Below are 24,032 nucleotides of genomic sequence, written 5' to 3'. Positions count from 1 at the left end.
GCTTTAGAGGAAAAATAGATATAGAGGTCCTATAATGTTTATCTGAACTGTAGTGTAAGCCTCTGAATTCTTAAGCTTCCAGTTTGCTATAAAATCATGTTTTACACTGAAAGCTTACCATGGCTCTAAGCTCTAACGATTAAAGGGCAAACTCCTGTTGGTTTTATGCTAAATAAAAATACATATTATTTCCATTTTTTTATGTTCCTGTGTAAGAATGTCAAAACTTTACTGCATTAAAAATACCATAATACTCTATTAATATTTTAACCCTTATTATGAAATTTGCTGTAAAAAAGATACAATTTTTCACTCCTTTGACCTAATCACTTTGCCAGTGCTAAGTACTAACTCTGCTGAAGGTTACTACGTTACTAATTAAATTAAGTATATTGATTTAAACCCTGGTCAAAATTTTCATAATAGTAAAAGGTGTAAATATTTACCATCCGCTACATATTTTTGTGACGCCCTGTATAGTAAGTTAAACTAACTCAAATAACTATGTAATTTGCCACACTCATGTTATGGTCCAAAGACATCCTATACTTAGGATACTTAAAGTATTAAATTACTTTTTAGCCAAAGTCAAACACATCACACAATTGACTTTTTCGACAATAGTTTTCCTAATTTATATTGTACTATATCTTATTAACTAACATTTTTGTTTACCAGGCCTTTCGAGTTTTGAGGTAAGGATTTTTATTTTCAAAGCTGTTCTGCACCCCATTCGCTGTTTGTAATAAAATATAAATGTGCCCGAACTTACTAGGCTTATTATGGACATTGTTAATCCCAACCTAGATGGTTGTATAATCAAGGAGAATTATATTTCCATTAATTACATTTAATGTTTATTGGCAATGATAATACAGTACTTAGACATCTTATTTTGCAAACGGTCCCTCATGTTTAATCACTATATAATATTAAAAAAAAACTCGCTGTTTTGTTTCTAGTCTGCTTAGTGTTTTTTTTCATCTCAAAACCAATATTTGACTTGGTCATCAATGTCAGAATTACAATGTATACTAGGCCTATATGAGTTAAAGTAATTGTTGACATATAATAATCTTAACATTTTATAAAATTCAAATAAATATAAACTCTATGATGCTTGAGTTTCCCAGTAGAGCTTAAATGCTTAGTCACAATGTAAAGTTGTTTGCATGCTTTCATCATTGCTCAGACCAAACCACTAATAGGGTAGTTTTGTAACGTATGCTTGATCTCTGGCTTTCAACTGAAGTAATTTATAATCTATGATCCGCCTCGGTAATTGGGAAAGATAAATTATATTTTAGCATTGTGTTTAAACGTTTTAATGTCTTAAACACAATAATTATAGTATCCTGCAAATTTTCTCAATGAGTGAGATAAGTAAAAAAATAAACTATAAGGATGAAAATTCATAGAAACGAACCAACATCTATTCCTTTATTGTTTAAAATGATTAAAACTGTCAAAATAATGTATTATCTACTCTGTACTGTTGTTTTATCGGAATACAAACTCACGTTTTCTCTCCAATCAGTAAGAAAACTTAAAAATCCTTCAGTTGGTGAATTTTGACTGATCACGATAAAGAGTGACATTTGCAATAGAGCAGCCTCAGTGGTTTACCCCAATGAAAGGAACTAGGGGGAACTTGGGTCCATCATCATCATATTCATCATCATCATCATCAGCAGCAGCCAGGGCTAGAGATATACAAGGGCTAGGCCACGCGAGCTCAGAAAGTGATGCCAGGTGGCTCCCCACCACTCCGCCGCTGTGATGTCACGGCGATACCTCGGGCTCCCGGCACCGTATATCTTTGCCTGTGTGAGCGCTGGTATTACCGCACATTTAGCGTTTATTAAGCTCTATGTTGGACATTTTTTATTAGGTATTAATTTAGGCTATTTTATAAAAGTAATTGATTTTCAAATAGGATTACGTATAACACCAATTTTAATAAGTAAAAAATTAACTTTATTAGATATTTAAGGATGGGAGTGGAATGTAAAGCGATGGCTAAGATTACTGTAGTTATTGATCCAATGCATTAAAGTTACTGTGTAACATCTGTGTTCGTATTGCTCGAATGTATCTTAATGTATGGATTATTAATTGTATTTATTTATTACTTATTCATACCTTTTAGGATTAATTGAGGTTATATAAAATACATTGAGGTTGTATAAAAATACATTACCTATACTTAGTATTTTGTAACTTTTACAGGAAGGAAAAGAATTTCAATTAATCAATTACATTTTATTATAGGCCCTACATATTTCAATACATTAAAATAACATATAGTTGCAAAAATACATTAAGTTGCCTGACTAACTAACCTCAATCTCTGTTGACCAATAACTAACAAGTCGAGTTTTGGTGTGATTTTACTTTATCAGTTTACATCGTGATTATACGTTGTAAATGTTTAGTTACGATATTATTTATTGTGCCTCGACTGTAATGTGACATTACTTTTAGAAACTTGAGACACTATTTTTTATCCAGTTTTTGTGAACTTCATTGACTGTTTACCAACAACGAATATCGCGGGTTTGACTTTATCACTTAAATCGTATTTTAGTTGTAAAAATTGTACTTATTTAGTTTATAAACTGTTTTATGTGGATATACTTACTTAATTTGAGGTCTGGGACATTACATTTAGCCCGTTTTTGAAACATTTCGTCATAATTAACAAACAATTTAATCGCCAAATGAAAAAGGCATAGCAGCATTTTATAGAAAAAAGCTATATAAAATATTTATTTTTTTTATATTTGCCTTTATAGCTATGTATATTCATGTAGGGGAATAAGTTTACTTTCATTGTATATAGTTGGTTTGGGGTTTTAATATAATATATACATGTGAATAACAAAATATTTTTCAAGACAAATATAAACATGTATTAAAAGTCATAAACATCTATTGAAATTATCAGTATACATAAACAATTCTTACTTCATTTGATCTCCAATATTATTGCCTAAAAATGTTTACTTTTACTTTATCTCTTGATAATACATTTGTTTGGATTTTATTTGAAATTTTTTTATGCAAAATCGTGAAACTTGTCATTTTATTGTTTTTGGGCCATAACTTTGTATAAATGGCAATTGGAATCTTTTTACATTTCCATGTAGGGAAATAAATTCCAAACAATTTGTATATCTTATGAAACATTTTTGGTTCATGCAGCAATTTTTTTACCTACTGACAATATTTTCTACAATATTTTTAATATTTATTTCGTTGCCATTTTCAAATTCTTCATTTCATTACGAACACTTCAAGTTGGAAATAATAAATACGGTTCATAGGTTTGATCTGTTGGTTTAGTTTATATGAATTTTCGTAAATATGACCTCAAAATCGCCAAAAATGCCTTGCCACTACAGAGTTTGCCCATCGCGAGTTGGAGGGTTAACAAAACCCGCTTTAAAAATCACACTATAAATTACATTATTATAAACACAATTATTAATCTGAGCGTAGATTCCGGGCGACATATGCACTGCCGTGCTAGGCTACCGTCGCGCCTAGCGCCGATGTATCTCCGCTACGTCACTGAGGAGGGGCGGGGGAGGGGAAGTAGGATCAGGTGGCGACCGCTAACATCAAAGGAGTGAGCCAGCCCTTGTATATCTCTAGCCCTGAGCAGCAGCAGCAGCAGCATCATCATCATCATCATCATCATCACTGAATAAACCCCAATTTGTTGTGACGTTCTTTTCAATATTTTCCAAGTCTTAGTATCTAATAGGTAGGCCTAATGGCATTGCCCAAAAAATGTTAGGGAATAGTTGAGTTTATTCAATTCTAGTGCCAATTCTGCAGTTCAATGAACAAAAATAAGTTTGACTTTTGATACTTTTAGTTTTTCCGTCTTGACAAGAAGAATAGATTCATTGCATTATTTTGTGGGTTCTTGTCGTAGTTATGTCATTAACAAATGTCTAGTAAATGAGTGTTTTTTGGAAAGGAATAAAGCGTAGTTAGCTTACCTAAGAAAAAGTATAGGGAATAATGGACCTGCAACAATAGATCACTTAATATAACACTTATATTTCGTTCTAATAATTGACTTCTTCACTGACAAGGCATCAGTTCTCACCAAAAGAAACCCATAGCCATCCGTGCTTAAAAACATAAGACTTTGACGCTTGCTTTACTACAAAGGAAAAAGATCCATTCCTAAAGATCAATGCAACAGATATCTATTGAAAAAATGGCTACTAGCCTACCATTTCATTAAAGACTCCACGATTACACCTTACCTCGATTTTGAATAAAAACCCAAATATTAACTAGCTTTACAAAGATTCTACAGAAAGTATTGTCAGTGTGAATGCAGAAAACTGTCCTTTAGTGGGTGTGAATCACATTTTGTGATTAGATTGGTAACTAAACCTGTTTTTGGTGGCCACAGTTAGCAACAGTGAAGATTAGTCCAGTTTCAGACTTAAACTGGCATTTCTCTTTAAAGTACCCTCTTAACAAGTCCTATATTAGGACTCAACATCCGTCCAGCTGAACTCCGTCCTTAAGAGTCCTTGGAGCCTAGACGTTTTAACTCATAAAACAATTAAAAAATTACTAAGACAATTAATTTCTAATCTCACAGTATACTAGATATTTAAATTACAATCACTTAGGTATTCAAAAAAATATTTTGAAATGGTAAATAACTCTTCAGCGGCTGTTTGAAAATAACAAAATTAACATCGCTCTTATGGCGAGCAAATCCAAGATGGCTGTTGGCTTCCATGGAATCCCTTGGAAATCAATCCAAAACAACAACGAAAATTTCTAATCATAGTATACTAGATATTAAAATTATAATCACGTTGGTGTTTGAAAAACTATTTTTGGATGATAATTAACTCTTCAGCAGCTGTTTGAAATCATCCAAGATGGCCGCTAGCCTCCAAGGACTCCAACAAAAATCCTTTTAAAATCCACTTAATGCTTTTCAGCCTGTATAAAGAAGAAAATGAAAGTTTGAAAGAGGACACCAGTCTCTTTTTTATAAAATTGATTACAAGTAATACTTTGGTTAGTTGTAAAATCAAATAAAACCATTATATTGTTTCTCTAAATAAAAATTAAATTTTATCGTTATTTCTGCAGGGAATGTTTTAAGATTATTGTTTGAATTTTATGTTAATTAAGTATAATATGGAATGAAGTATTAAATTATACATTTTGGTGGAATATCATTCACTTTACACTGTCATGATCTTTTTTTGCAAGAAAATAGCTTTTGTCAGGTATATGACCCAACATTAAAAATTTGACTTTAAATTATAGCCTAAATAATATTGTACCATTAGTTCTACTGTTTTGAGCCTAAATAATATTGTACTATTAGTTCTACTGTTTTTCCAAGGACTGCCCTTGTTGAGTTTGACATATTTTTGTCTATCACAAGACTATAACAATTAATATTGATTGATATTATAAGGCCTTACCTTAGCAATCCTGTTTTTTGATCCGAAATTAATTTCGGGCCCGAAGGTCCATCATCAGTCGGAATCTAGTAGACCAAATTTTCTAAAATAGAATCTATTGTCTAGTAGTATTGTCTATAGTATCTATTGTCTTAAATGTTGTGAAACTTTCTACGAAACCCAACGGGTGGATTCTATTTTAGAAAATTTGGTCTACTAGATTCCGACTGATGATGGACCTTCGGGCCCGAAATTAATTTCGGATCAAAAAACAGGATTGCTAAGGTAAGGCCTTATAATATCAATTAATATATAAGCAATCCAGAGGCTAAAATGATTGAATTAATATTGACTTTGTTTGTTTGTCCAAATTAATACAAACACATGATAAGAAACTAAAATGATAAGTAGAATCACCAGCATAGTAATAATGATTTAAGAAGCCTGCTAGGAACTGAAAAGATGGATTTATCTTGTGCTAGTGCCAGAAATTGATAAGACGTCTGACAATGAAATGACTAATGTTGTAAATCATTCTATTGTAAAAGATTTGAGTGTCGTCACAATATAAACTAAACCTAAACTAAAACTAATTAAGTTAACATAAATAAAATATCTTAAAAAAAACTAGAAAAGACCTTATGATTCACCGTATCTTATTTAAATCAATTTGCTACATTAGATAAAATAATAAAAGAAAATCTATTGTTATAGACTTCTGTCAGCTATAGAAAAAATGGACAGCTTAGAAACTACGAACTCTATATTTATTTTGATAACATAACAACACTCATATCCCTGTTTTCTTTACTTCATTGACGAGCAGCTAATATGTTTAGTGTTATTGATAATTTATTGTAAATAAGGGATTTTTTACATGCTAAAATAGGGATTGCAAAAACGCCAAGTCGAGGATAATCCACAGTAAATTCCCAATAACACTGTAGATAACTATGTAATGATGCATATCAGCTGATTGGCAATGAAATAAAGAACACAGGGATACCAAAATGTGAGCTTCAGATAAAACATCCTATATAATAAATAATAAATATTTAAATATTTATCCTCATCATTATACAGATTTGTGCTTTACCATTTAAATATACCAGTTCTTTGATATAAAGTGTGTTACTATAGTGTTGGTGCCATTGGAACAGCCAGAATAAGTTTACAGTAGATTTGTATGGGCAAGACGCACAACACAGCAGTAACTCTAATAATAATTTAATGTCCCACACCTGCAATGTTCATGTGATTGACACTTGGTCGTTGGTAAAAAGATTGGATAGTATAAATAACCAGGTGTAATGTTTCATAACAGTAGGAGCTAGGTGGTACGTTTAAGGTATCTTAGAATAACGGATACACTAATGTGTTGAATTGGAAACATACTAACTGGTCTAGTACTCTTCATCTTGGAATGTAAATGCACTTTATTTCATGGTACTTTTGCTAAGCATTAGACTAAATCATAAATTGAAATGTATTTCATTTTAACAAAATATTGATGTTTCATGAAATTGCCAATTATTCAATTATTGCACAACTTTATAAACATCAATTTATACTAATTATTTACAGATGAAGTTACGGTACTGTATATGTAAAACGTCATTTGGAATCATTTTTGCCTTTTGAACAAAACAGAACCATTAGAGAATTATAGTGACCCAAAATTATCTTCTAAGGTTTAGTAACAATAACAAATCACTGATGAAATAGATAAGTTTTCACAAATCATAAATCACAAACTGCACATACAATCTAAATCCTTTCTTCAAACCTGGAGTCTTGTTAAGAAATTGTAAACATTTTATTTAGTTGAAAATGGTTTACGTTATACTTTTTAAAATCTTATTCTCTAAATTTTAATTAATATAAAAAGTTCTTATTTTTTACTTTTTTCTAAATCTAGTAGTTTTATAGATACCAGTGGAACCTAATTTAGCTGATCACCCTGTATGTTGTCCTTTGATCTGATTTTCCTAAAATAATTTTGTAAAGATTAACATTAAAATTTTTCATTTATTTACTATTTCACTAGTTGTCATATTTTCCATTTACTATGTTTAAAGATTAAAATTTTTTTTGCAATATCAGCATGATTCCTCCATGGACTTGCAAAACCATTGTCGACTGCTCACTTTTGTCTGTGATTCATGAATCTATGTCACTCAATCATATTTAGACCACATATGATTCTCTTTGTGGCAATTACCCAATTACTTCCTGAATCTTGCTTTTCCCAATGAAAAAGGGTGTAAGTGACCTTGGTTTGAGAATAGACTCTATGTGAAATAGGCTGTACAGTGTACGCATGTGCTGGGTAGTATGAAATGCTTTGTCAGTGGTCACACTATTGTGAGTGTGTGTGCATGTACTTTTTGTGTTCATATATCCTTGTTTATTTGTGGAGGTATGTGCAGCTAGACGACTGTTAATACTGTGCGATGAGAGTATGTAAGCTGAAAGTGTCTTAAAAATTATATGAATGTGTATATGGGTTGTGTCGTTTCGTATATGTATGATTTGTTAGAATCATTTTTTTGTAACAGATTTTAAATCAATTAAAAAACATACCATCAACTAGGTTTAATTGGTTATATTTACACATTTTTGTTTTAAAACTTCATTATTGTTTAAAGGTGTGATTGTAAATACATTTTTTCAATTGTTTGTAATCGAGACAATTTAATTTACAAATCATTACATTTTAATGTGACCCATGTGATACAAATCACTGACATAAAATTACTATTTTATCAAACTCGCCCTCAATATTATAGTTTAAAGTTATTTAGAGAATTTATATAGTATAAAATGCCTTCATTCAGTGGTTCATTAAAATACATGCACATGCCTGTGAGGACTGTTCTTGATTACCTTTAGCATTGCAGTCATGAAATATTATAATAAGCCATATTATATTATATTATACATTTTTTAATGTTTATTTAGGATAAACTTGCTTTGAAAAAAGAAGACCTGTTGTTATTAGTTTTGGATAATATTTCTTAATAAAGTCTAAGCTATAAGATACAAACTATCAAATGGCCATCATATTCAAACAGACTGTTATTTTTTAATAAGTTTGTAGATTAATTTGTTCCATATTTTCCAGCAAAGCCTACTCCTCCTCCAAAACCTTCCCCGTTGAAGACGAAAGAGTTTGTAGCACAAAGGTTAGTTATTTAATTCATATTTCCTGTTTATATCTTATGCTAAGAATAATAATGTCAAATTATTAAGATCTACTAAAAACTATCTGTATTGTCAAACTGTTCAAAGTTAGCAAATTATAAAAATATTTAAACAATAATGTGCGCGTTCTGGGAACATGTACTGGTGCACCGGTGCTGCACCGGTGCAAAAAATGTGTCGTTCTGGGAGACCGGTGAGTTAACCTAGCAGACAGCTATTTCCTCTTTTTCCTCCACCGTTGCAAGATTTATGCACCGGAGAAATTGTACGGTGCATAATACACCGGCGGCCTCTGATTGGTCAGTTTCTTGGACAACGACAACAGCATGAAGCTACGGCAAGATGGCGGGTCCATCGAATAAGTTTATCAGTTTTACAGGTTATGTTGCGTAATGAGTGAATAATTTATTCTATGAGGGGGTTATATTACGTATTAAGTGAATCATTTTCAAATCATTTATTCTGTGAGGACAAGTTTGTTCGGTTTTAATATTATAAAGTAAATAATAGGTTAATGTGTAAATTGTAATCCGATGTGTACCTTAAACCAGTGAATAACCGTTCTGGGATACCAAGACTCTTGCCCCGGGGCGGTACCGGTGAATAAGTCACTGGTTAATCTGCACCGGTGCACCGGTACATGTTCCCAGAACATTATATAACAGTTTCTAAGTTTGGCCATAAATACCTTATTATAGAGACTGGTTATTAGTTAGAGTTATTAGTTTTCACTTTTTATTTTTTATATTTCATTTGTTTGTGTTTATCATTGGCATTTTGTTTGGAAAAATCTAACCCAAACTCTCCAAATCCTGTTTTTAGATCAACAATATAAATTTACATAGGTCATTCCTAAATTAGAATCAAACCAGCAACCTTTGAATCTGAAGCCCGGCTTTATTTCTAGACAATATTACTGGACTTGATAACTAATGGTCTCAAGTTTAAAAGAATCTAAGACAATTTTTCAACCTTGACAACCCCATTAAAGAACCCTTGAGATGACAATTTTTAATAATGTTTGAGGGCAAGAGCCATGTGATTGCCTCATACAATACATTCAAAATCAACCTTGCAATACAAACTATCTTTATTAATTTACTTTAAATACCTAAACATACACAAATAGTGTCATATGATATGCACTCGAAAAAGGTCTTAGGAAATAGTTTGATTCAGAATTATAGAAATTAAGAAAAATCAGTTAGATTTCTTCCTACAAGACAAAATACAGATATTAGTGTTGCTAATCATCAACATGAATCACTTTTTTCCCAGCCTCAGTATAAGCCAAATTTTTAGCTCCAAAATTATCTAAGTAATATAAAAAGAAGATGAAAAAATTATGGCAAAATAATTCTTTTAGTATGCTAAAACTTTTTTGTTATCATAAATTGTTTAGGTGAATATATAACCATTTGTTGCCAGTAAAACTTACTATCTAATCTTGTACCTTGACTTTTAAAACTTTTTGTTATATTGTGGATTTTAAAACTGTTCTTGATATTTTATATTTAAAACTCAAATGAAACTTTAATTGAAACATTAACTAACCAAAACTTCCCAATCCAGTATATTTATTTATTTCTTCTTTTCAAGACTTATTGTCCAGGTCAATATATTTTGTGTTGTACACTGATAACGTCACAAGCATGCTTGACATTTTAAGTCAAGAGGCCTAGAAAGTTGAGAGGATGAATCACAAGTGAGAGGAAGTAATGCCATCGGATGTATAATAAACTGTTGCTGTGATCTGTTTGTCAAACAAACCATCTTCCTCTTGACATTGTCAGCTAGGTGTCAATTCTGTCAAACTATTAGGCCTATGGTACGTTTTCACCAGACTTCACAACAAGAGCACTTAAAAATAACACATTTTACATTTTGCATAGTAAAATAAGTAACTTATTACTATTTTTTGTAAAAATAAAATTTTGTTAAATCACATGTAGCCTTATTACTTATAACAAAATATATGGTACACTCCTTTCAATCATCATATTTTTTAGAGCAAAAATTTATGATTGCTAGTAAAACAAGAAAAGATATACCTATGTTTGACAACATAATGAATGTGTGTTAGGTGATTTCTACACAGAATGGAGGCTTTGGTATTGTTGTGGTCTAATTGGTAGTGTCAAGCCCAAATATGTGTGTAATCAAAACTTACAAAAACAGTTTTTATTTTCCTTGTAGAACACCTAAAAGTATTCGTTGATCATAATGCCAATTGTACTAGGTTTGGGTCAAAAAGTAAGTTTCTCTTACTAAGAACTGTTTGAGAGTTAAATTTTAATAACCGAAGAAGCAACACTTTTAATGTTGATAACTTTCTACATATTTCACAAAAAATCTTTTTGTATTTTTAAAATTTACCCTATACCAAAGAAGAAATTTAGATGGACAACCTTTTCACGATAACATATAGGTCCATGGCTTTTCCTATTCTTGTGTATCCTGTTTCTCTTCCTGACACTTTCCGCCACTCCCTTCTAAATAGGCCTATACACAGCTATGTTAGTCCCTTTGCTTATCAAACGTTCAATACCTTATGATTGTTAGACTAATAAAATTTGGCCCATTAAAATCGATTTATCAATACAATACTAACAGTTTTAAAGAGAGGGTGTAAAGATTGATATGCAGTTTATTTATAGAATTGTACAAAACTGTATATTAAAACAATATTGATTGTTAAGTGATCTCTCTTTATTCTGTGGTAAGATGTTTGGAGTAAGATTTTAATTGAGCACTCCAATATTTTTTACCTTCCCCATTATATCAATTCTGAATTCACAACTGCCCCTGATAATTTGTAAGCCAACGAAAAGTTCTCTGTATGTTTGTTTAGTTGATAAAATGTTTTGCCATCTTGGATATTTATTATTTTTGTCACATCTTTCTTGTTATTCCCAACATTATACATCTGTATTTTAATATCCCTGTTTTGTATTTTTTTTTTTAAGCAATCAACTCTGTGTGTACTACTATACAAAAATGAAATTAATCTAAAACATTTCAGCTTTTTAATCCTTATCATTAACCTTGATACTTTGAGTGTAAGATTCTTAAACAGCAAAATATTTAATTTAGTAACTGGCATATACAGCGTTTGTGTGAATATATTTCTCCCTCCTAAAATCTTTTTATTTTATTTTGCTTGGATTCCCAATTATACAAATAATGATCTCATTTATACTTGAATTAAACTTGGATACTATAACCAACAAATATACCAAATGCAAATAATTCAAGATTTAAAGTTTAAATGATATAACTATTACTTTTGAACTTAACCATATAATTTACCCTACTAATTTTACTGGGTACAGCAAAGATATATAACTTTACAAAAATATTTTTTTTTATAATAATGATTATTTGAGACTTTTTCAGGCTTTAAAATGTGTAAAAATCAAGCTCTTTTTTAACAATTTATTCATTATTGTTTTAGATTCTCCAACGAAATCCTTGGTGTTCCACGGCAGAAACCACCTCTAGCTCCAAAACCAGTTCTTCCAGCAAAGCCGGGTTTTCATGGAGCCCAACCAAGAGTACAAAGAAGACATGTAGTGACTCAAGTTGGAGTCAGGAGCGAGAGTGAGGAGTCAGAGCGAGTGTTGCTCAGCAGCACCAGTAGACTCGTAACTGTAGAAACAAAGCATGTAGAGTGTGTCATCAGCAGCGATGATCAACATGAGGAGTCAGTGATTACTCACAACCGTTCAGTCGTTACCTCGGTCGAAACAGCAGCTTGTGAAGCTGACAAAATCATCAAGGATACTTGGGCTTCCCTACAAGAGCAAGCTGCTAAACCTCCCTCAACCCTCCTCAAACAAACTCATCAAAATAACACGAGTGATGTCATTTTAAGAAAATGTATTCAGACTGGTTCCCCTTTATTTTCTAGTGACTTAACTAATGAGCTTAATAAAGTGTTACCATCGAGAGTAAAAGACGGTGTGACGTTGACCAGGAGTAATAGCGAAGTGACAAACACCCGCGGCAATCCGTCCAGAGAGACTATCAACGCACAAAGACCGAGTCTACAGGTCAACCCTCCAACTCCAGAGTCCGGTACAGAGGGTGATTGGGTTCTAGTCAATAACACGAATGAATCTGAGACTAAACTGTTACCGAGTAGTAAAAGTATAAGTGATTCTAGTCCTCCCTCCAACTCATCATTCTTATACCCGAGTGGGAATCCAAATTTAAATAGTTCTAGTGAGTCATCAAAGTCTGGCTGTGATTTTTCTAACAGACTTGTGTTGAGTTCGAGTGATTGTGACGTTACGTTAAGGAACAAGAGACATAGTGAGCACTCTAGAGGTGCTTCATGGAGCGAAGAGAACGATTCGGCACGTTCTCGCACAAACTCTATTGGTAACGAAAGTTTCGATGGGACCAACAACTCTGTTAGGAGGAGAATATCTTCATTTTTTGGATCGTTCGGTAAAGGTGGTAAGACAAAGGAAAAGCGTGAAAGCTCATTATTTTATTACAGTCCTGGTGACGATTCCCAAATGGAGAGTTCAGATAGTGGGCGTAATTCTATGACTTCTCTAAGCGAGTCTTCTAATCTAACTTTAAACAATAATAACAATTTTGAATCCCCTGATGATTCAAAACAGAATTTGAATGTCAGTAACGAGTGCTGTGATAGACGTAGCAATAGAAGCTCAATATCGGATGAAAATTTTGACGGTGAACAAAGTACAAAATCTGACAATATAAGCAATGAAAATAATGAAGAAGATATACAACGTAGAAGGAAAGATAAGTGTTATATGATAGTTCATGAGTTGATGACTTCAGAGAAAGTTTATATAGATGTTTTGAAACTGTTATGCCAAGACTTCAAGGAAGCTGTGGAGAGCGCTAGTCCTCACCCGAAGAGTCCTGTGATTCCTTCCAGTGATTTAGACAAAATAATAAACAATCTTCCTCAGCTATTGATATTCAATGAAAATCTCCTTAAAGATATCGAAAGTCGAATTGAGACTTGGAGTCAGTTGCCAAAAGTTGCTGATGTCTTTGTCACAAAAGGCCCTTTTCTAAAACTCTACTTGTCCTACTACCAAAACTTTGTAGCACAAACAGAATTTCTCCAAGAGTGTTGTGAAAAGTATTGTAAATTCGCACAAGTGGTAAAAGACTTTGAGAAATCAGATCGATGTAAGAAGTTGGCTCTTAGTCATTACATGTTGAAACCAATTCAGCGTCTCCCCCAATACAAACTATTGTTGGAACGTTACCTAGAGCACCAGGAAGCTGATGCTCCAGATTTCATAGACACCCAAAAGGCCCTCAAAATTGTCTGCGATGTTGCAGACCACGCCAACAGTAGTGTGAACAAGGATGGGGTAAGTAGCCAATCTTGGTCATTAGGTAACTCATCACTCTGCTAATAATTTTGTCCATCTTCTAAATAAGTACTACAATTATTCAATTTTCACCCCTGAACTCAGAAAGCTATGTTTGAGTTAAACATCAATATTCAATTAATAATAGCCAAGTTTGATGAAATAATCATATTATTACTTACCAAAATTTCCATCTATCAGTAAACTAGTTCTATTTATAGACTTAAATTGACAACAATGCGATAACATAACCACAAATAGAATAGTTAAGATTACCATTTTCACAGTTTTCCTTGTGAGATGGATTTTTTACTTATGTGTCTTTGGGCTTAAGCATGTGTTCACAAGTGAATGAGAATATTATTAATTCTACCCCCCTAAAAATTTACTTCACTTATAAAATAAATTTTATAAAAACAGATGTTTGAAGAAAGGGTTGAACAGGCATGGTTTACATAGGGCCTGCTTTTGAAAGGCAGTGCATTAGTGATAATATGAAAAATTATATTTGATCTGAAACACAAATAAAGCGATTCTCTTTCGTCTGATTCTTAAATTGAAACTTCCTGTCTAGTATATCTTGATGGTAGGACCTTGGTTTGGGACCTCTGTCTCTTTTTGTAAACGAGAATTTGAGACTAAAAACTCTCTTGTTCAAATTGTTACATTCATAGCCTATTCCCAAAAATCAGTTTTAATAGTTTTTGTCCTTGTAAAACGATTGTAAATATTTAAAACAAACAGTTACTACTTTGTGCTATTACAGTATTCCACCCCTATTGGTTGACAAGGTATAAATATTTCTAAGTACATTGCATTACCTTCCATGCCATCCTTTTTTAGAATAAATAGCCTGTTGGAGATTTGGCCTACTTGTTTATTTTTGTTTGTTTATTTGTTTTGGTTTTGTTTAATATGTTGTTACTTGTTTGTTTCTTTACGTAATATGAAAATTTATTTTTATAATATAGTATTGGCTTTTCTTAAGATCTATACAGTATACTGTACTTAATACAATAAGGGTTTTCTCTGTTACATCCCTTTAAGTCCATCTTACTGAGCCGATTTTGTGTAATTTAAAAGGTTATTATTTAGGGAAGAGACTAATGGTAAATAAAATGAACAGTATCAGCAATCTGACACATATTTTCTCCTACTAGCTTGTCAACAACCTTTATCATGGGTTAGCGAAGAGAGTAATAATTATAATATTTAATAGGTCAAATCACAAAAGTTGCATTAACTTTTGATCCGTAATTTTTTCAGGAACGGGGGTTGCTCTATTTTTTTTATAACTATAAGGACAGAAGAATTTCAATCAGAACCGGTTTTTTAATCCATTTTTAGCGAATTTCCTATATAGGGAATAAGCTATTACCATTGACTTATATCTACACAGATATAAAGTCAATGCTATTACTGTAGGTCTCATGGTAAGACTTGGACCCGAGACCGATTTACTTTTTCATTTTGATGTCAATGACATCCTTAGAAGCCAAAAAAACCATCTGTTCAAATTCATATATATACCCTTTTTTACCCTCCCTGTTGCAGCAAACCTAAGTTCGTTAAAAACTAATTCTATTTAAATAGGGAATAAATGTGTGTGGGAAGAAGACACTGTAAATCCAATCAGGCAAATGGAAATTTGCTAAGTCTGCAGGTTTGCTGTGGCGGTGGTATTTTTTTATGCTTTGAAAATCACGTTTTTGGGTCCATGGGGACCCAAAACAGAATATCCACTCAAAACTCAAACTCGAAAATTTTGACGAAAACAATAGGCCTACTTTCTCCATTTATACTATGTATAGGGGGAGAAAGTAAAAATGAACTCATCCAAGGCTTTGCCCCCTAGTTTTTAATTTTTTTTCTAGAATTCACTTCCAAAGTGATGCTGATCAACTTTATTTACAACGGTTGTAAATTTAAATTGTAATTAAAACAGCTGAGCCTTTAGTTGAATCTAAAGTTAGATATAGTAATACCAGAAACAAAAGAACCCTGGGCCGTTTCGAGCCGCGCAGGTTTGAATGGTACGCCTTACCTACCGGCGCGAACCACAAGATCTTTTCGTTTCTGCGCAGGTTGTTTTGTTCGTGGTATGTCTATAGTAAACAAAAGAGACAAAACCGTTGAAAATGAAAATTTATTTTACATAACAAGACGAGGCTTCTCAGTAACCGAGGATATTTTTATTGGTGATTGTAACCTGATTTGGGTAGGTAAATCATTCGTTATGGTATAAATCTACAATAAACAAATTTAATTTATTCTGGATTAGTAAGTTCATTTGTTAGACTATCTTCATAATTCTACTTTTAGACACTAAAAATTTTTGAAAATAGGCTTTACCTTTACTCCAAGAATAGGCTCCAAAGGGATTTAGCGAATATTTTACATAGGGCATAGGGGCTGTTAAATATTGTTCTGCTTATCAAAAAATCACCTATTATTAGGTAGCCTATAGCATATTAGGAAGATTATATTATTCAGTATAGCCTATTATTGGATATTTATTTGATTTTTTTTTATTATCGGGTGTGTTGGTCCCAAAAATAACAAAAAAACATTTACAGTACATAAGAATCATAACTGCTGCTTACATGAACGAATTCAACTACGATATTATTACTATTTCAACAAATTACAGTACAAATATACTGCAAAAGAATATTTAAATAAATGACATTGGTCCAAAAATATTTGGAGTATACTAATAATTTTTCCCTACCAATGCTTGGTTCCCATGTACTAACTGCCTTAAACTAGCATAATTTGTTGAACAAAAGCGTATTACAGTATTTGGTCTGCATCTGAGACTAGTTTTGAACCCTATTAAAATGTGGGATTTGCACATGAGTACCCTCTTATTCCAAATAATTTTAACTTTGGAAACTGTTACAGAAATATAAGCCGAAAGAATAACTTACTTAAATACTGCAAAAGGAGTGTTGAAGTCTTACAAAATTTATGAACTGTCTGTTCTTGGATCACCCGAAACATAGGTTTTGTGACAAAATAAGTATTACCTTTATCATCATCATCATTAATGTCATTGGAAATCTAAGTAAAACTTGTCCATATTTTTCACAAAAATGTTTTTAAAACAAAAATATACATTTCACAGGATCCCAAAGCCAGTAAGCTTCTTTCTATCCAGTCTCAGCTTGGAGATTATGAAATTGTCAAACCTGGCAGGCATTTTGTAAAAGAAGGAGAACTTTACAAACTGTGCAGGAAGGATATGCAACACAGATTCTTCATACTAGTAAGTACAGTTGTGATTGTAAATAAGAAATACTGTCCAAAGACAAAGTGAATACAATCTTTTTGGGTGCTTCTCCTGAAACACTTAATTTTGGAAGTCTTGTGGAAAGCTGTAACACTCTTACCATTTTCTTAACTGTAATGATTTTCTAGATATTAGACTACTTGGTTACACGATAATTAAAACACAGTTCCATAGCCTTTAATTTCGGCAGTTTGACTTTCTAAAGTGTGGATGATACTTTTCATAATATTCCAATGAGCCAAAATCTTTAAGGAGGTAAAAACGACTATACTGAACATTATCCAATCCTGCGGATGATCCAGTACCTAGGAATTGCATTCTTTTCCGTGAAGTATAGCTGTACACGAAAATGGGCACATCAAGATGAAGTAACAGAAGAACTTCTTTTCTACTCTTATCTGCACTCGGAAGGCTTTAGGCAGCTTCACTTGACTGTCCTTCTTTTATCGTTCAAGCAAACTATAGTAGCCTACCATCCAGTTCGTCAACTCCTCATACTGCATACATCTTTGTAACCTCTTACGTTTTAATCTCATGGGATCAAAGACCTGTGGCTGAGTGGAGGAGTGTCATTTTATCTCATATTTTATTTACATGATAATGTTTTTTGAATTTGTGGTCTTCTTGCACTAACCGTGTGAAATCTATAAACACTTTCACTCAGGGGTGAATATAAGGGGGGCTGCCCCCCCCCCCCCCCCCGAAATAATGGATATGAAGAAAAAATAGGTACCATCAGTGGCGGCTGGTCCATAAGGACTCTGGGACGGAGTCCTCCCTTTTTCAACAAAATAGTAAAAAAAAAATAATAACATACTTAAAAATAATTTACAATCCTACATTCAATGTACATAAACGTCAGTAGGGTCAATGTTCTTGGGACGGGTAGTAGAGGACGCTACATGTTATTGCAACAGGTAGTACGCCGGGACGCAGTAGGTATGAGTCCAAACTCCCATATAAACTGCATGGAAATATTCGACCAATCACAGCGCTGCATCAGGCTCTAATGCAACAGATATAGGGCGTTTGGGACTCCGTCCAAACAGTAGTTCAAACTATTGCCACAACAAGCGCTGGGTGCAGCGAGCGATCTCGATCTGTCAAACTCAAACGCAATTATGTAGAGATCCGTCAAATTTTAGTTTTGTGAGGTTATGTTATCGTGCCGTGCCGCCGGTATACTATAGTAGTTAATTAATTAATTAATATACAGTTGTACCTGTACCTCTGTTTCTTTTCGTTTTAAGTGTAGTGTAGTAGTGTGTAGTGCGAATTAATGAACAATGAATTCGGTGAAAAACATTTCAACGAAGTATGCCAGTTGCGAGGTGGTAAGTTTTGAACAGAGAGTTGAGTTAAAGCTGCTAGGCCCGCCAAAACCTGATTTAGTTATAACGCAATCTCAAAAATCTTGCAAGAGTAGAAAAGGATTTTCTAGAAATTTTAACAAATCTATGTACAACAATGCTGAGTGGTTGTGTGGCTGTAACGAAAAGAATGCTTTCTTCTGTTATTACTGTTTGGTTATGAATGCTAGTGACTCTGTTTGGACTGTTAATGGTGTGACAGATTTAAAACACTTGGCGGACAAAGTAAAAAAACATAAAATTAGTGAGAAACACATAAATGCTAGTATCGAATATGCAGTTTTAGGTAAAGTTAATATAGCAAGCCAGCTGGACAATGCTTACAGGTTAAATATTCAAAAACACAATGAAGAAGTTGCTAATAACAGATATATTTTAAACAAACTTATCAATGCAGTTAAATTTGGTGGTATATTTGAATTAGCTCTAAGGGGTCACGATGAACGTGATTCATCAGACAATCCTGGAATTTTTCGAGGTTTGATTAATCTAATGGCTGACATAGATGTTACACTGAAACAGCACATTGAAAAGACAAACAATCGAGTATTTGTTGGCCTTTCTAAAACAATTCAAAACGATTTGCTTGACTCGATTTATTCAGTTTGCCATCGACTGATTTCCGAGGAAATTCGCCAAAGCAGTTATGTAGCAATTCAAGCAGATGAAACCACAGACGTAGCTACACTATCTCAATTGGTTTTTATTGTTAGGTATGAATTGAGTGGTCAAATTAAAGAGAGATTTATCACTTATGTCAACCCCAAGAGTTTGGATGCTGAGGGAATTAGTGAGGCTATATTTTGTGAATTGCAGAAGCTAGGACTGGATAAAACCCCCGACAAAGTAATAGCCCAGAGCTATGACGGCACGGCTACGATGAGTGGGCAACATACTGGCGTACAGGATAGGGTGAAATAAGTTTATAAAAACGCCCACTACGTTCATTGTTATGCACATCAATTAAATTTAATTGTAGAGAGGTGTTCTACTCAAAACAAACAGATTAAGATATTTTTCAGCAATATTGAAGGATTTTCAGCTTTTTTTTCTCAGTCAACAAAACGAACCAAAGTTCTTGACGACATCGTTAAAAAACGCATGCCGAAAAATCCAGCAACTAGATGGAACTACAAATCAAGGATCGTTTCTACAATACAAAATTACAACCACGAAATTGATGAATGTCTTGGGAAAATTGTTGACGACAACAGTAATGACTACAAAACCATAAACCAAGCTATTGGCCTACAACACATCCTCCAAAGTGAGGACTTTATTTACTGGCTTAGATTTTTAACAAAATTATGCCTCATGTAGATATTCTCTACAATGAAATCCAGCATCGCAGTATTGATTGCACAAAAGCACGGAAATACGTAGACGATTTTAAAAAGGCTATCTCAGAGATAAGGAATTCTCCCAATCCTGATACACACACTGCAAGTGCAGCTGGATGTAGTCGAGACAATGAATCACTACATGATGAGTCATCACAAACCGAACTCGAACCCAAAACAAAGCGTGCTCGCTTTAGTGATAGAAAAGACATTGTTGCTAAGGAAGTGTGCGATGTCATAACTACCGGAATTAACGATCGTTTTAGCTTCCTAGACCATCTGTCAGTTGGTGTGCTTTTTGAGCCTACATTATTTTCCAAATATAAAGATACATTTCCCGAAAATGAGCTGGAAGCTGCTGTAAATATATTTGGTCTTAATAAATTGGAGCTAAGACAAGAGCTATCTGTTATTTATAGCAGGGATGGCTTTAAAAGTGCCAAAGGATCGCTGATGTTATTAAACTTCATTTATGAAAATAATTTAACTGGCGTCCTTGCTGAGTCTGTTAAGCTTCTAAAAATTATTTGCACAATTCCCATGTCCAATGCTGAAAGTGAGAGATGTTTTTCAACGCTTAAACGCATAAAAACATTTACAAGAAACACCATGAGAGAAGACCGGCTGAATGCACTAGCAATGTGCTCAATTGAGAAGGGACTTTTAAAAACACACAATTTCAACGAGCTTGTCATCCAACATTTCTCGGAGCAGAAGGACCGACGGATGAACTTCTGTTTCAAACAATTAAATTAAGGTAGGCCTATGTATTTAGAATGTTAGTAGTTAGTGTTAGCTTTAATAATATGAGTCACCAATTATTAAGATTGTTCACAGCCCGCCGGGTAGTTACGTTTTGGAGGGTATGGGGGGAGAAGGTTGAAGGTTGTATGGACGGGCGGGTAGCGCCAGAGCTACAGATATACGGGTAGTGCGGGGTAAAATGCGCGCCATTCTGAGAACAACGTAAACACACCACTACTAATGACGCAACTGCAGACTTGCGCACGCGCAGCGGCAAAAAACCTTCAAAACAAGAGGGAGCCAATTTCTCTTGTTTATACATGCCAATTGATTTTAGAGTTTAGAGGGTCAAAATCCTCCACCAAAATTCCGAAATTGAGCAGTAAAAATTAAATCTAGGTTTAAAAATTGCAAGTTAAATTATGAAATAGAAACCACAATAGAGGATTAATTGTTATGCTTTGCAATATCTATTCATATTTAATATAGGCCTAGTTCTATTAGGATAATAAATCTGATCTATTAAATAAATTGGTAAAAACTATTTAAAAAATATACTTTACTCTACTCTAGGCCTAGGCTATACTTGCTCATGACAAACAACAGGTGAAATGGGAGTTTTTGGGCTATTATTGGACACAGTTTTAGGCGTTAAAAATTGCTTTAGAAAGTCACCAAACGGCTTAAAAAATGTCAAATTTTCTCAATCTGCCTATGTTCCACACCCCCCAAACCCCCCGGAGTCCCCCCCTTGACCAGGTCCTAGAGCCGCCACTGGGTACCATAATAGGAATTGTTTATCATGAATCATGCGTGAAGTAATCGCCATGGCAAACAGTGATAATTTGTACGAATTTGGGTTGATTCAGACCGATTCGAACTCCCGCCCGCCGCCCGGCTATCTTCGCAGTTCACTTGCAGCAGCAGTGACCGCTGGAGACTAGCATATCTACCGGCGACAGGGTAGGGGAGTAATGAAGAGTTCATTATGGACAGTCAGTTCAGTGGTAGCCATTGTTATTATTTGTTATTTACGCTGAATGGTTTAAGTTATCTGGCTTCGTCAAGTGATCCTTCTTCACTACTATAGTTTCGGACTTGAAAATAAGTCCATCTTCAGGTTCACAAAAACGTCAATAGGTCATCTAACCAATTTGGTTAGATTCGTCGATACACATAAAACACATACACGAACACGAAAAATACAAAAAACGAATATAATATAGTAAAAACTGGCCAGTGTAATTAATCACCACGGCGATAACACGGACCAAGGTTAAGGAAGGTCAGGACAGGAGAGGGACATTACGTCATCCACTGGACATGGACATGCAGTCATGACTCATCTTCCGGCGTCGCCACACGTGTCCCACGTGATTAATTACACTGGCCAGTTTTTACTATGTTATATTCGTTTTTTGTATTTTTCGTGTTCGTGTATATGTTTTATGTGTATCGACGAATCTAACCAAATTGGTTAGATGACCTATTGACGTTTTTGTGAACCTGAAGATGGACTTATTTTCAATTCCGAAACTATAGTAGTGTAATACTGAAGAAGGATCACTTGACGAAGCCAGGTAACTTAAACCATTCAGCTTAAATTTAGTGATCCAGAGGCTACCTCACCATGAAATTGTTATTTACATCTGTTAGACATATATTTAACTGAAATGTTAACGTTTTGCAGTTGCAACAAAAGGATACTTATACAGTAGTTAGAACTCCTCCGAATATGATAATCACAATTGCGTATTTGACTCATTAGTCGTTAGGTTCGGACAAGTGTTTACAGATAGGATGTCACACCGTTAAATCTTGACCAATGTTTTTATGATTTAGTAATTGAGATATTTTCTTCATTTGGCTTGAATAGATAAATTTTTATGATTTAATGGAATGATTCAGCGTTGTAATCTTGGTAAAGTAAAGGTTACATTTAGCGCAAATTACCGCAGCAAAACTGAGATAAAGTATTATGGCGAGTCTACTTGAAATTACTTAACCTACCTTAAATTAATCTCGGACCACCCCCCCCCCCCTTCAAAAAATATTCTATATGTATCCGCCACTGCTTCGACACATCCTCACTTCCTCCTTGCCTGATATAACCTGTGACTTCAATATGCAAACTCCACTTCATATGTCAACTGCGGAGAAATCAAGTCAAGTGCTTAAAGATGGCTCGCTAAATTGAGACTGAAGCACCGGTGAATGACAGTGTTTCATCAATTTTTACACATTCGTGGCCTAAAGTCAAGTCTTTAATATGTAGCCATGGTATCTTATCCATGAAAATAATGTTTTATTTTGTCGATTTGAGAAACTGTTATTTGGGATGATGGCTTTAAAATAGAGAAAGTTAATGGTTTCAATCAAATACATCTTTGAGGCCCAATATAGGTTCCACAACTGAGACATTTGATCCATTTAATGATTTTGAACAAGATTCCAATTGTTTCTTTCCCTCTTACCTGACCTTTCTGGGGCTAGTTTAGGTTGTATAATCAAGACTCAAAAGTTAAATGTTCCTGTTTTTCCCACAGCTGAGCGACTGCCTGCTTTACACATCATACTACGGGTCCATGACTGGACTCAAGGTGAAGAACAAGCTGCCTCTGGCTGGGATGAAGGTAACTAGAGCCAACAGTACAGACTGTAGCACAGAGTTCAGCATCATCACGAGCACCAGAAGCTTCACTCTCCGAGCTAAGTGAGTTATCTGAGAGATTAAATAAATATTTATAAACTTAGTTTAATAGAATAGTCATTTATTCAGCCTTTAAACAATACATTATTGTAATTGACATCGTCATTTTTATTGTAAAAAGATATAAGATGCAATACTTATATTAAAATTAGACATGAAAAATCCAAAATATAGGCTGCCCTTGGTTTAACATTTAACAAGTAGGCTAGGTCACAAATTAATCCTCTTGGGTCCTCTTGACGTACAATAGTCAGTCCATAATAATGAAATAAAATCATGCACAAACATCTTGCAGAAAACACTAAAATATATATAAATAAGTGAAAAAGATTTATACCAAACACGACATGCAAGAACAGGCTGCTATAAATCACTTTATTCAAGTCCAATCGTCATTGGTGAGAAATCTGATTCAATATACTCACTTAGGCTATAGAATGGGTTTTCTTAACGCCAGTTTTTAATGATTTTGGAAAATTTTTGACTTGGCAGCCGTCTTACCTGAATTGGGATTCTATTATAAAATCTGATACCTGCAACAGGAAAACATTTC

The 24,032-nt window shown here is 33.7% G+C and overlaps 1 protein-coding gene across 2 annotated transcripts in view; it reads left to right on the top strand.

The window, feature by feature from the left end:
• Window positions 1-24,032, top strand: part of LOC128998072 (FYVE, RhoGEF and PH domain-containing protein 6-like) — a 58,021-nt gene that overhangs the window by 8,121 nt on the left and 25,868 nt on the right. The window contains exons 1-5 of one of the 2 annotated variants that reach the window (XM_054424050.1): window positions 7,787-7,875; window positions 8,581-8,641; window positions 12,115-14,023; window positions 17,151-17,291; window positions 23,316-23,482. In XM_054424050.1, the coding sequence (XP_054280025.1) occupies window positions 7,791-7,875; window positions 8,581-8,641; window positions 12,115-14,023; window positions 17,151-17,291; window positions 23,316-23,482 (2,363 nt within the window). In that variant the 5' untranslated portion in view covers window positions 7,787-7,790. Of the gene's footprint in view, window positions 1-7,786; window positions 7,876-8,580; window positions 8,642-12,114; window positions 14,024-17,150; window positions 17,292-23,315; window positions 23,483-24,032 lie in introns of those variants that run through there. The other variant, XM_054424051.1, reaches the window with a different exon arrangement.

Source organism: Macrosteles quadrilineatus, unplaced genomic scaffold, assembly GCF_028750875.1.
Source record: "Macrosteles quadrilineatus isolate MER2022 unplaced genomic scaffold, UCM_ALF_1.0 Scaffold_7__1_contigs__length_78375512, whole genome shotgun sequence".
Taxonomy (NCBI): domain Eukaryota; kingdom Metazoa; phylum Arthropoda; class Insecta; order Hemiptera; family Cicadellidae; genus Macrosteles; species Macrosteles quadrilineatus.
Note: the sequence above shows the minus strand (reverse complement) of the source record. Positions and strands in the feature narration are given on the sequence as shown.